The sequence below is a fragment of the Mesoplodon bidens genome, assembly GCF_964165515.1.
Source record: "Mesoplodon bidens genome assembly, chromosome: 10".
Lineage (NCBI taxonomy): Eukaryota > Metazoa > Chordata > Mammalia > Artiodactyla > Ziphiidae > Mesoplodon > Mesoplodon bidens.
The window spans coordinates 82,671,389-82,684,647 of NC_138172.1; the positions used below are offsets into that span (position 1 = coordinate 82,671,389).

At 53.8% G+C, this 13,259-nt stretch overlaps 1 protein-coding gene across 18 annotated transcripts; it reads left to right on the forward strand.

Moving 5' to 3' along the window:
* The first annotated feature begins 54 nt into the window (after positions 1 to 54).
* Positions 55 to 12,872, forward strand: BAG6 (BAG cochaperone 6). Of its 18 annotated transcripts, none has more exons than XM_081247775.1 (26): positions 55 to 133; positions 2,783 to 2,903; positions 3,920 to 4,037; positions 4,152 to 4,348; positions 4,584 to 4,637; positions 4,798 to 4,872; positions 5,487 to 5,725; positions 6,237 to 6,366; positions 6,856 to 7,053; positions 7,269 to 7,521; positions 7,848 to 7,952; positions 8,064 to 8,171; positions 8,294 to 8,406; positions 8,515 to 8,602; positions 8,808 to 9,091; positions 9,494 to 9,791; positions 9,949 to 10,118; positions 10,314 to 10,367; positions 10,477 to 10,579; positions 10,671 to 10,795; positions 10,975 to 11,121; positions 11,222 to 11,281; positions 11,392 to 11,535; positions 11,618 to 11,725; positions 12,248 to 12,394; positions 12,689 to 12,872. In XM_081247775.1, the coding sequence occupies exons 2-26, from the start codon at positions 2,796 to 2,798 to the stop codon at positions 12,782 to 12,784; spliced, it is 3,522 nt and encodes a 1,173-aa protein (XP_081103901.1). In that variant the 5' UTR covers positions 55 to 133; positions 2,783 to 2,795; the 3' UTR covers positions 12,785 to 12,872. The 18 variants fall into 18 exon arrangements, with proteins under 18 accessions (XP_081103901.1, XP_081103889.1, XP_081103902.1 ...); XM_081247763.1 differs by lacking the exon at positions 55 to 133 and adding an exon at positions 1,866 to 2,091; XM_081247776.1 differs by lacking the exon at positions 55 to 133 and adding an exon at positions 1,866 to 2,091 and having other exon boundaries at positions 7,875 to 7,952.
* Positions 12,873 to 13,259: the final 387 nt, after the last annotated feature.

Here is a 13,259-nt window from a genome sequence, read left to right on the forward strand (position 1 = left end):
TTGAGTTCCAGATGTTGGTCAGGAACTGGCTAAGCCCTGGGAACATAACAATGAATAAGACACAGTCCCTGGCCTTGAAGAAGTCAGTCTATGGAAAACTAGCTGTATAAACAAATCATTGCAGTACAACCTGGTAAGTGCTTTAGAACAGGTATGAACCAGGTGCTGGAGCATGGTGGATGGGAGGCTTTCCCTCTGAAGTTGTTAATTGGGGAAACAATATGTACACCCCCCAGAAAAGTTTGCTGACACATGAGTTCATTCACTCAATGTTTATAAGTAGGAGACTACATAATCTAGTGGTCAAAGAGAACAGACAGTGGTGTCAGGCAGAGTGGGTCCAAACCCTTAACTCTACTTACTGACCTTGGATAATTTTATTAATCTTTATGCCTGTTTTTTCATCTGTAAAATGAGCAAGTCATCCATCTCATAGGATTAAAAGAGCTAATGCACATAAAGCCCATAGCAAAGGCCTGCACGTAAGTCCAAAATAAATATTCGCTATAATTAATAGTAGTGTTTGTAAAGTACTTATTAGTCTCTGGTGGGTATTAAGTTCTCAAGTAACAGGAGGTAGGGAAAGAATTGTCAGGAGGCAGTCATTGGGTAATGAGTGCCAAGTGGGTGGAGCAGTTAATGTAATGGAAGGTGTGGGGCTTCTTTTATAGATTATTTATAACCCACAGACTGCCATAAAGGTTTGTTCTGAGAGGTGAGGCTTGCTATGGGCTTGCGATTTCGTTAAAAGAATAAACTTTGGATGATGTGTATATGAGGGTTATTACTGTTTTGGGGTAATGTTTGACATTTTAAATTAAAAAAACTAAAATACAAGTTATTGGGGCAGTAAAGTAGAAGTGATTAACCCAAGGGAGTCTGGTAGGCCTGAATTTGTCAGTTCTGCCACTTACATTCGCCTAGGTGTACTCATCTGTAAAATGGATGTAATAGTTATCTCAGATGTTGAAAGCCTTTTAAATATGACAGTACGTGAGACCCTCAGCAAACTGGCTGGCACAAACTAGGGGCTCATGTACAGGTGCTTACTACAACTCTTAGTTGAAACACTACTGGGACTTAGGTATAAACTACGAATCCCAGAAAGGATGGGCACCAGAGGCAGGCACACTGGCAGCAACGGGTCTGGCTGGAGTGGCAGCACCGCGGGGCCCAGGCCCCTGCCCGAGGGGCTGGGGGAGAAGAGGACAGAGGGACGATAATCTCCCCGGACCTCCGGCCCGCAGAAGCCCTTAGGCGGCCCTTTCAATTCCCCAGGGTCAGAGTCTTGTGTTTCGGTCCAGTGTAACTCCACTTGCTCCCAATTCCCAAACTCGGAGGCGTCCTTTTTTAGACAAAAGTCCTGAAAGGTAGTAAATCCTTAGCTTCTCCAAAACATGGCGTGTCCCCTCGGCCGCACACCTCCGGGGAAGAACATGGCGCCACAAAACGCCCACCGGGCAAAACCGAGGTCAAACCCAACGAAGCCTACGCACGCAAATCAGCTCGAGAGCCACCTCCAACGGCCTATGGAAAGGGTGACTTCCGGAAGCGCCGAAGGAGTGGCGCAACGAGGAAGACGATTCTAGGTGGCCAGGACAGTGCCGCCTCAACTTCTCTGCCGGCCAAGATTTTAACATAGATTAACGAGGCACAATCCCTAGTCTCCAAACTCCAAGGTCCATATAACTGTTCAAAGCCGCTCTCGAGGCAGTCGAAGAGTCCCACCTGATAATTTTTTTTCAGGCATTTATAGCGGCCACCACAACCCCCTACTGCTTAAGCGCGCGCACGTAAGAAATGGACAGCGCCGGCGGGGGTGGGGAGATGCCTAAGTGTGTACGCATGCGTAGTGCGACGCACGCAAGCGCAGTACGGTCTCCCGGGCGGCGGCGGCGGCGGCTCTTCGGGGCGCTCGGCTCCCTCCCATCTAGGCCGGCCCCGGCCCGTTTAGCCCCCAGGAACTCACTATTTGGGGCCGCGGACTTTCTCGTCGAGCCCCACAAAAGTAAAGCTTGGGGACCTGGGGGGAGCCGGAAGTACCGCCTCGCGATCCCCAAATAGTGTCGGAAACGGAAGTGGCCATCCGAGGTAGGTTGGGGGAGGCCGGAAGTGACGGTACCGTGGGGAAGTCGGGGGCGGAGCTGCGGGGTTGTGGGGTGTGAGTGTGGGGGTGTGTGCGTGTGTGGGTGTTTGGTGTGTGTGGGTGTGTGTTTGGTCTGTGTTGGTTGCGTCGCTCTGCTAGAGCACCGAGGCTAGGTGGAAGAGGGAGGCAGTCAGCTAGCAGATCTGGCCCACCGTGAGTGTCCGTCATTTCGGGTCTGTGATGACTTAGGCGGGTTCGATGGGCGTGGCGTGGCGTGGCGCGCGTGCGCGAAACCACTTTCTCCGCAGAGTCTGGCGCGACCCTCGGTCTCTCGTTGTCCCAGGGTTTGCCGACTTCTCGGGCCCTTGTCTTATCGCGACCAGTGATGACACTGGTCTTGTGTTTCCTTCCTTCCCTGATTTCTAGCCCGACTAGCCCTCCCTTATTGTGATTGGCATCGTGGAGCCCCTCCCACCTGCCGTCCTCCAGCTCCCTGTGCCGTCGATCTCTTGCCCTTTGTGTTTCTCTCCCCGTGCCCCGGAATCTGAAGGGGAATGGGGGAGGGTGTGAGTGTGTGTGCCTGTGTGAGAGAAACTCTTTAGGTATTGGGGCGGAGTCTCGGGCCGGGGAGGCTTCCGGGTATATAAAAATCTCCTCTGGGCGACAGCGGACCTCCCTCATAACATTCTTCCTCAGAGAGCTGTCGGCCATGGAGCCCAATGATAGTACCAGTACCACTATGGAGGAACCTGACAACCTGGAGGTGCTGGTGAAGACCCTGGACTCTCAGACCCGGACCTTTATTGTGGGGGCCCAGGTGAGACCTCAGTACTTCTGGGAGACACCCATTAACTCTTCCTCTTATAGGTTCCTTATTGTGAGAGAAGAGCCTAATTTTCTGGTTTTCAAAAATTTTCTTTCATTGATTCCTTTGTTCATTTTCTGATGTTTCCTCTTTGGTTTTTGTTGGGGAAGGCAGATTTTCTTTTGCTTTCCTCCACCTGGATAAAACTCAGTGTAGAGGGAAAGAAGGAAGAAGGAGTCAGTATTCCAACATCATAGATGAACCCCATCCCACAGGGAGAGACATGGCTCCTGCCTTTGGGAAAGGAAGGAGAACACACAGACCTAAAATACAAATGTGTCTTAAAAACAAAAATTGGTGAGGTCTGTACTGTGTATATAAGGGATAGAAGTCAGATCCTGTAATGCTTATAATGCAGGTAGAGACCTAATAGACAAAATTGTGAGCTGGTTGACTTATAGTATTAAAACACGGTGTTACATGTATTTAAGGAAACCACATAGGCTTGTGTGATTAGGTGCATGTAAACAGCTTGATACTCCTCAAGAGTCAGTTGTCTAGTTAGGAAGAATGTTTTTCTGGTTTGCCCCTTTTTCTTTCTTCTTGCTTGAGTCTGCCTTCCTTAATCTGATTTTCTACTCCATCTTCTTTGTCACTGCTTTTATCTTTGAGATTACAGTGTTGGTATCGTTCTGTGTTTGGGGAGGGGTCACCGGTATCTTTAGACACACACATTCCTTTGGGAGCCAGGCAGAGAAGGAGAGAAGAGAACGTCAGTTGACTTTTCTGTTTTTCAGCCCTGTAGTTTTGTTCTAGGTTTATAACCTGAAGTTCCTTATGTTTATTGTATGTATTTTGATAGGTGTTGCTTTAGTTCAGGGCTTTGCACAATAATTACCTCACAATTAAGACAGGCAGGTAGTGATTTTATGATGGGATGGTTTTTACCCCTCACAAGTCGGTTGTCCCTCTGCTGTCCTTCCTTTTTCTTCCATTCCCTGATTCCTATTTATGTCTCTTCCTTACAGATGAATGTAAAGGAGTTTAAGGAGCACATTGCTGCCTCTGTCAGCATCCCCTCTGAGAAACAACGGCTTATCTACCAAGGGCGAGTTCTGCAGGATGATAAGAAGCTCCAGGAATACAGTAAGGGGGTGGGGGAGGCAGTTCAGAGCTTGCCGCTGCTGTTCAGAGGGATGAGCTGAGGCCATGCGTTTACTTGATCATACAATGTTTCAGTGTGTATCTTTTTTTCTGCAGATGTTGGGGGAAAGGTTATCCACCTTGTGGAACGGGCTCCTCCTCAGACTCAGCTCCCTTCTGGAGCGTCTTCTGGAACAGGGCCAGCCTCAGCCACCCATGGTGGGGGACCCCCGCCTGGTACTCGGGGGCCTGGGGCCTCTGTTCATGACCGGAATGCCAACAGCTATGTCATGGTCGGAACCTTCAATCTTCCTGTAAGCTTGTGTTTCACATGGGAGGGTTTTTCTGGGGGAGTTTTGGTTGTGGTAGCAGTCAGGAGCTTATAAAACAGGTGTCTCAGCCTTTAGATTGGGTTTGGAGGGCCCTGTGGTCTGATGATGGCCTCAGTCTTTAAGGAGATAGGGGGTGGGGCTCCAGAGAATCAGTTGGAAGTGTGGGGGCCTTAGTATTTGACTTCTCCCAGAGCAACTTCCCTTACCCTTTCCCCAGAGTGACGGCTCTGCTGTGGATGTTCACATCAACATGGAACAGGCCCCGATTCAGGTATCACGGGGCCTGGGAGGGTCAGGGAAGGGGATCTGGGAGAACGAGGCCATGAAGTGGGGGCGGATCTGGCTGAGGAGATGGCTGGGACCTGGTTTAATAGGTGGTGGAGCTTGTGGCTTATCTCATACCTGTCCTGATCTTCCCTCTCCTGTTGTAGAGTGAGCCCCGAGTACGGCTGGTGATGGCTCAGCACATGATCAGGGATATACAGACCTTACTATCCCGGATGGAGGTGAGTGGGCAGGGCTGGCTAGGGTCTGTCTGTCTCACCGCATCCTCCCTACCCCTTTTCTCTCAGCCTAGGGGTGGGGGCATGACTGGCCACATCCACTGGATTCTCCCCTCCTAATCTAGTCTCTTTGCAGTCTTCATTCTTTCGGGCAGAAAAAGTATGTTTGTGAGGCTGTTTCGTCCCTGCCAGTCCTCTAAGTACTGGGTATCTGGGCAGTTTTTTGCAGACTTGTCAGATGATTCTCACGGCATGTTTTTTCAGTTAAATATGGATTCCATGCTTTTCTATTCCTCGCTTCTCATATTTGATACTGGGATGGCCTAATTTTATTAGTTCGCGTTTGCAACCAGTGGCCTTTCCTTCTTTTCTCTTGGAGGTTAGGAAACTACAGGCCGTACTTTTTGTTAGTAATGGGTTTGCAAGTCTCATAGGTATTCCTCACGCATCTAACTTGTGGAAGTCTTAGGGAGTTGCCAGGGAGTCAGGTGCAGACGCAGAGCCCTGCCTTCAGGGAGCCGAGTTCGCGCGTTCTCCGCTCAGCCTGCTCTGACCTGAGGAATGTTCTGGTGCCGTCTCATCTTGCCTTTGGTGTCCTGACTCCTCCCCACCTTCAGTGCCGAGGGGGACCCCAAGCCCAGCAGAGTCAGGCGCCCCCACAGACGCCAGCTGTGGCCTCGGAGCCAGTAGCCTTGAGCTCTCCAACATCAGAACCGGTCGAAAGTGAAGTGCCTCCTCGGGAGCCCATGGAGGCAGAAGAGGTGGAGGAGCGTGCCCCTGCCCAGAGCCCGGAGCTCTCCCCTTCTGGCCCAGCCCCAGCGGGCCCAACACCTGCCCCAGACACAAATGCACCCAAGTGAGAGCTGGAGGGAACCTTTTGGGGTAGGGGTGGGTTGGGGATTCTGAGTGAAGTATGAGGACCAGGGAAGGTCTGATGGGAGAGGAAGGATTGCTTAGGGCTTATACCTGTAGAGTTAGTGTTGAGGGGCAGGGAGGGGCTCCAGTGTAGGTAAATGGGGCTAGGACTGGCCCCTGAGCCAGAAGCTCTGCTCTCCCTGGGGCAGGGAAATCCAAGTGGTGCTTCCTGAGCCTGATCAAGATTCTCTCCTGAGTTCACACAGGCCCCGTCTGTTTTTTAGGGTTAGTGTTTTGCCATTGTAGGTACAGGATTGTATGGTGGGGCGGGTGGAAGCAGTTTATTTTTCTCTTCCCGTCTTCCCCTGGGTGAGGTTAAAGAACAGAAGCTCTGCTACTTCAGGAAGGGATTGGGCCCGGGGTCTGGGAGGCCAGGAAGAAGCCGGGCAGATATGGTGAGGTTGGGGATCTGAGGGAAGCCTTGGCTCACTGCCCCTTGGGGTTGCCCACAGCCATCCTTCCCCTGCGGAGTATGTCGAGGTGCTTCAGGAGCTACAGCGGCTTGAGAGCCGCCTCCAGCCCTTCCTGCAGCGCTACTATGAGGTTCTGGGCGCCGCCGCCACTACAGACTACAATAACAATGTGAGCCCGCCCACCCCCTCGCCCGGTACTCCCCAGTGGGGCAGGGAGGAATGCAGGTCACCCCTTCCCCCCGCAGAAGACACTGCCTTTGACAGAATAGCTGCCCTTTAGATTTGGAAGGAAGTGATCTTTTCCTCCGTGACAGAGAAGGAGGATCTTTTTCTCCCTGACATCTTTATCATGGCCACTGTCACTGTCCTCGCACCCTCTTGATCCCTTTAGTGAGTTATTTAGGAAGTTTATAAAGTAAGGGAGATTAGCAGGTGGTAACTGATTCATTGTAGGGCTTATTTTATCAGGAAGCTGTTAATGTGTATAAAATAGAATTTACGTGCAAAGATGTGGTCTACACAGAAGCTTCTAAGCACGTGCTTGAAGACGTAGAGGACGTGAGAATGTGAGAATTTCAAGAAGGTGCTGTTTTTGTTAGCGAGGTGGATTCTAGCCTAATGTTTTCTGCCTTTCTGTGTTTGGCCCCGGGGAGTGCAGCAAGAGGGCCGTGAGGAGGACCAGCGCTTGATCAACTTGGTGGGGGAGAGCCTGCGGCTGCTGGGCAACACCTTTGTGGCGTTGTCTGACCTGCGTTGCAATCTGGCGTGTGCGCCGCCGCGTCACCTGCATGTGGTCCGGCCCATGTCTCACTACACCACCCCCATGGTGCTCCAGCAGGCAGCCATCCCCATCCAGGTGGGTCAGGGGAGCCTGGCCTGAGGGAGAATGGAGGTCTGTCAGTGGAACGATCCAGCATAGCTGTTGGGCTCAAAAGAGGTTAGAAGGGGAGCATACTTTGGAAACGTGGTGACGCAGGATGAAGGAGCCTTTAGAAGTACAGTGTGTCGTGGGGTGCTCTGGGTTAGGCTCTGGTGTTTTTCTCACTTCTGCCCCATCCATCTCTCGTGCAGATCAACGTGGGGACCACTGTGACCATGACGGGGAATGGGACCCGGCCCCCTCCGACTCCCAGTGCGGAGGCACCTCCCCCTGGTCCTGGGCAGGCCTCGTCCCTGGCCCCCTCTTCTACCACTGTCGAGTCTTCGACTGAGGGAGCTCCCCCACCAGGACCGGCTCCCCCACCGACCGCCAGCCACCCGAGGGTCATCCGGATTTCCCACCAGAGCGTGGAACCCGTGGTTATGATGCACATGAACATTCAAGGTGAGTTAGGAACAGTCGCTGGCAGAGAAGAGCGGCGCCATGTGGGAGGTGGGGTTGGCACTGAGGTGTGAGGGCGCCAGGGTGGGGAAGGAGAGGCCAGGGCTGATGGCGGTGGTAGGGGGACCGAGCAGAGGCTCTTCTGGTTGGTGTGGGGGGGGAGGGGCAGGAAGAACTACTTGTCCTCAGAGAGTTGTTTGCATGGTGAAGGGAGTATCTCCTCCTTGGCTAGATGGAGTGAAAGGCAGGCTTTGTGGTCGGGGGAGTGGAAGCCTGAAGCGCGCCGATCTCAGGAGGATACAGTTAGGCCTTGGCCCCGCCTGTCTCAGGGCCACTCTCTCTGTCTCCTTGCCCAGATTCTGGCACACAGCCCGGTGGAGTTCCGAGTGCTCCCACTGGCCCCCTAGGACCCCCTGGTCATGGCCAGACCCTGGGTAAGAGTGAGGGCATCAGAGCAGGCTGAGCTCTGGGTAGAGAAGGGGTAGGGCCAAGTGGGTGGGTTGAAGGGGGTCCAGGTTCAAGGTTACATCAGACCCACCCCCCAGGCTCCACCCACATCCAGCTGCCCTCCCTGCCCCCTGAGTTCATGCACGCCGTCGCCCACCAGATCACACATCAGGCCATGGTGGCAGCTGTTGCCTCCGCGGCCGCAGGTAATGACCTGAAAGGGGAAGCCTGGGAGGTGGGGCCTGGTCCACGGTGGTGGGCATCATCCACTGGCAGGCCAGGGCCCGGCCCTCAGCCCTTTTCGGTCTCTCCCCTCTGCCACCCACAGGACAGCAGGTACCAGGCTTCCCGACAGCTCCCACCCGGGTGGTGATTGCCCGGCCCACCCCTCCACAGGCTCGGCCTTCCCATCCTGGGGGGCCCCCAGTCTCGGGGGCTCTGGTGAGTAGGGGTGGGGGAGTTCCACTGGGGAAGAGTGTGGGGAGAAAATCCTACGGTGGGGCATGGAGAGGCCAAGACTGAAAGCCTGCCCTTCTCCTCTCCCCTCAGCCGGGCGCTGGTCTGGGGACCAACGCCTCTTTAGCCCAGATGGTGAGCGGCCTCGTGGGGCAACTGCTTATGCAGCCTGTCCTTGTGGGTGAGTACTTGTTCTTCCCCACTTCAAACTGAAGAGGTCTCCCTGGCTCTGAAGGCTGATGCTCCCTTCCCGGTCTCCTCACTGGCACTTTCCAGTTCTCTCCGTATTCCTTTGTTCTTGCTTTCCTACTGGGAAGACCAGAATGGAGATGCTGTGGGGGCTTGATTTTCTTGAGATTTCAACTTTCCTCTTTTGGCCCCTATAGCTCAGGGGACCCCAGGAATGGCTCCACCTCCAGCCCCTGCCACTGCGTCAGCCAGTGCCGGCACCACCAACACAGCTACCACAGCTGGCCCTGCCCCCGGGGGGCCCGCCCAGCCTCCACCTCCTCAACCCTCCGCCTCTGATCTTCAATTCTCTCAGCTCCTGGGGAACCTGCTGGGGCCTGCAGGGCCAGGGGCTGGAGGGCCTGGCATGGCTTCTCCCACCATTACTGTGGCGATGCCCGGTGTCCCTGCCTTTCTCCAGGGCATGACTGACTTCTTGCAGGTGAGTGGCTGGCTTACTCCTCACTTCACCCTTCCTGTTCCTGGGCCCAGCCAAGCACTGGAGTCTTGTTGCCATTATATTGCCACTTGGAAGGAAACTTGGGAATTTATTGACTCCGAACCCTCCATTTTGGAGATGAGGAAAACAGGGCTTGGAGAGAGAAGCATAGTACTTTGGGTCACTGCTTTCTGACCTAACCCAATCAGAGGGAGAGAGGTAGCTGCTCAACCTGACTCTGCCCTGGAGAAGCTACAGTGTGTATTCTGCTTTAAGGTGCAAAGACTGGAATAGAGCTCCATGTCTTCCAGACCCCTGTTGATTTGTGCCTTCCTGATGCCCTTTTATGTCCTTGTCCCCATTCTCGCTTTGTCTTCTGTTCTTCATTCCTTCTCTGTGGGGCAGGCGACACAAACAGCTGCTCCGCCACCTCCGCCACCTCCGCCCCCACCCCCGCCTCCGGCCCCAGAACAGCAGACGGCGCCTCCACCAGGGTCCCCCTCTGGTGGCGCAGGGAGTCCTGGAGGCCTGGGTCCTGAGAGCCTGCCACTGGAGTTTTTCACCTCGGTGGTGCAGGGTGTGCTGAGTTCCCTGCTGGGCTCCCTGGGGGCTCGGGCTGGCAGCAGTGAAAGTATTGCTGCTTTCATACAACGCCTCAGTGGATCCAGCAACATCTTTGAGCCTGGGGCTGATGGGGCTCTCGGTGAGCAAATGGGGGTGCCTTGGCCTTCTCTAGGGAGGGGCAACCAGGGGACGGTAGATGGCCTTTGTTGGGGTATTGCCAAGGTGGGGTGAGGCTGATGGGCTGGTGGGCGGGCCAGGTGGTAAAGGCCACTGCTCCCTTCTGCCCCTGTCCCTAGGATTCTTTGGGGCACTGCTCTCTCTTCTGTGCCAGAACTTCTCCATGGTGGACGTGGTGATGCTTCTCCACGGGCATTTCCAGCCACTGCAGCGGCTCCAGCCCCAGCTGCGATCTTTCTTCCACCAGCACTATCTGGGTGGCCAGGAGCCCACACCTGGTAACATCCGGGTAAATGAAGACCTTGGGCCCAGAGCTCTTCTTCTCATCTTCAGTTCCTTATTCCTAACTTTGTCCGTTGCCTAAAGCTGTGACTGCCCCAGCTCAAGCCCTGGGCTTGGTTGGGGAGGAGGGGGAAGTGTCTTGAGGGGTGTGGGACTTGGTTCTAAACTTGTGCTGTTCTCTTCCCCGCACACCGCCCCCCAGACGGCAACCCACACATTGATCACGGGGCTAGAAGAATACGTGCGGGAGAGTTTTGTGAGTAACCCTTCCCCATCCCCTCCTCTCTTGGCTCTGGTCAGGATAGCCCACGGCTCCCAGTCTCTCAGGGCTTCAGATGGGGGTCTTTGTGCGTTTTGTCTCTCAGTCTTTGGTGCAAGTTCAGCCAGGTGTGGACATCATCCGGACAAACCTGGAATTTCTCCAAGAGCAATTTAATAGCATTGCTGCTCATGTGATGCACTGCACAGGTCAGGGGCTCGCTGGGCCTGGGTGAATGGGGCATGTTGGATGTGCAGGGCTGCTGGGTGCCAGCATTCCGTCCTTATTTCTCACCCACAGACAGTGGATTTGGGGCCCGTTTGCTGGAGCTGTGTAACCAGGGCCTGTTTGAATGCCTGGCCCTGAACCTGCACTGCCTGGGGGGACAGCAGATGGAGCTCGCTGCTGTCATCAATGGCCGAATTGTAAGCATCACCCAGTCCCACATTCCCAGCCTTTTGTTTCCTCAGGTTTCTGTTTTCTTAGGTATCCTGCAGTTTTCTTTTCTTTTTTCTTTTTCTTCAAACTGCCATCCTTTACTGTTTGGTACCTTTCAAAAGCTGTTTGAGGGTTTTGTGTTCCAAGTCTGCTTTCTGCCCCCCAGCGTCGCATGTCTCGTGGAGTGAATCCGTCCTTGGTGAGCTGGCTCACCACTATGATGGGACTGAGGCTTCAGGTGGTACTGGAGCACATGCCTGTAGGCCCTGATGCCATTCTCAGATATGTTCGCAGGGTTGGTGATCCCCCCCAGGTAAGGGACCTGATGGGCTATGGGGTCAGGGGACTCGAGGGAACTGCAGAGATCTGAGAGGGCCTTTTGTGGTGGTCTCCTTCTCTGTCCTTTTGCACAGACGCTTCCTGAGGAGCCAATGGAAGTTCAGGGATCAGAGAGAACTCCCCCTGAGCCTCAGGTACCAGGGAGAGGTCGAGGAGCCAGATAATTTGGAGTGGAGGGCTGGGGCCGGAAGGGCTGGAAGCTGAGAATTCTGAAGCCTGGGTCTTCCCACTGTCTGACTGCCAGCGGGAGAATGCTTCTCCAGCCCCTGGGACAACAGCAGAAGAGGCCATGTCCCGAGGTCCGCCTCCTGCTCCTGAGGGAGGCTCCCGAGACGAGCAGGATGGAGCTTCAGCCGAGACAGAACCTTGGGCAGCTGCAGTCCCCCCAGTGAGTGTCAGGAGGTGGTCCAGTGGGCTAAGGCAGCTGAAAGTTGTGGGAATTAACTATTTTCTTATCTTTTTCTCCCCAGGAATGGGTCCCTATTATCCAGCAGGACATTCACAGCCAGCGGAAGGTGAAACCGCAGCCCCCCCTGAGCGATGCCTACCTCAGTGGTATGCCTGCCAAGAGACGCAAGGTTGGTTTGCCTCTTCCCTGAGGATCCCTCTTTATCCGAATTCCCCTGTTGTGCTTAGAGTCAAACTAATTAGAGCTGGAAAGAATTCTTCCTAGTCCCCCGATTTAATTGATGAGGAAAGCTTTCTGGCTCAGACTTGCTCACGGTTGTTGCCCCACACCTTTACCTTAGTCTGTTTGTCAGCAGTCCTTGTCATCCCTCAGTTGCCCGATCCCCATGTGACCAGGGCCCATCTTCCTTAAGGTGGGCTTCCTCTTGTGGACTAGCTAGCTGTGAATACTGGGTGGCTTGACCCATCCTGCCCCTCTTGTTTTGAAGACCAAGTCCAGCACGTTCAATGGTGTTTTTGGCCAGAGCCAAACAAAATTAGGAAGGCATTTCTGCTGTCAAAATTACACATGGACTGTTTCCCTTCTCTCCGCTAGCATGGGGACTCAGTGGTTGACTCATGGAAAGGGTGAGCTGGGTGGGGGCATTGGATCTGATGTTGATCCTCTTTTCCCTTTCAACCCCATCCCCCAGACGATGCAGGGTGAGGGCCCCCAGCTGCTTCTCTCAGAGGCCGTGAGCCGGGCAGCTAAGGCAGCCGGAGCTCGGCCCCTGACGAGCCCCGAGAGCCTGAGCCGGGACCTGGAGGCACCAGAGGTTCAGGAGAGCTACAGGCAGCAGGTGCCCCCACCTTGAAGCAGCATAGGGATGGTCTAGTGGGAGGGATTGGGCTAGGGTCCCTCTTCCCTGGATCCCTTCAGAGATGAACTGGTCAGTCTGGGGCTACCACTTGGTTTTAAAATGTTGTTTTCCCCTAGGGGCATCTGGGAAGGCTCAGTGATGCCATATTGGGCTACTGGACAGTACCTGGCTGGTGGGGAAATGTTAGCTCCTGAGGGATGACTTGTGTGTGCTTGCTGGGATCCTAGGGGCTGGGCCAGTACCACTCCAACCTGCTTTGCTCTCTCTCTCTAGCTCCGGGCTGATATACAAAAGCGACTGCAGGAAGACCCTAACTACAGCCCCCAGCGCTTCCCTAATGCCCACAGGGCCTTTGCTGAGGATCCCTAGCTCTTTGCTCCATGGCCCTCCATCATCAGGGGACCATTTCTCCCCTCTTCCTTCACAGTATTTAAGAAATAAAGTCAGATTTTCCTGGCTCTTTCTTTTGGTCTCTAAATTGTCTTCGTTAAGTAGTCTAAGCCCCTTAATCTTCTATGAAATAGGTTTTATAAATTAATTCCCAGGAGCCCACCTATACTGGACAGCTTTTAACATTTCACCACGAGCAGATGTGCAGTATGATGTTTTACTGTTCGTGCAGCACAAGTGTATAAGCCTGTTTTGAGGTCAGCCATTTTCAAGGAAAACTGTGTAAATGAGATGAAAGAAACCTACATGGTTTAAAGAAACCTATATCCTAGTACACGCTAGGATAGGGCTCTCAGACTATTCAATTGCCAAGCAGCTGCAGACCTGTAGTCTTGACTAGCATGCAGTGGTACCAGTGTAACTCAACCAAGTTTGACTATGGTGCAATTGGTCT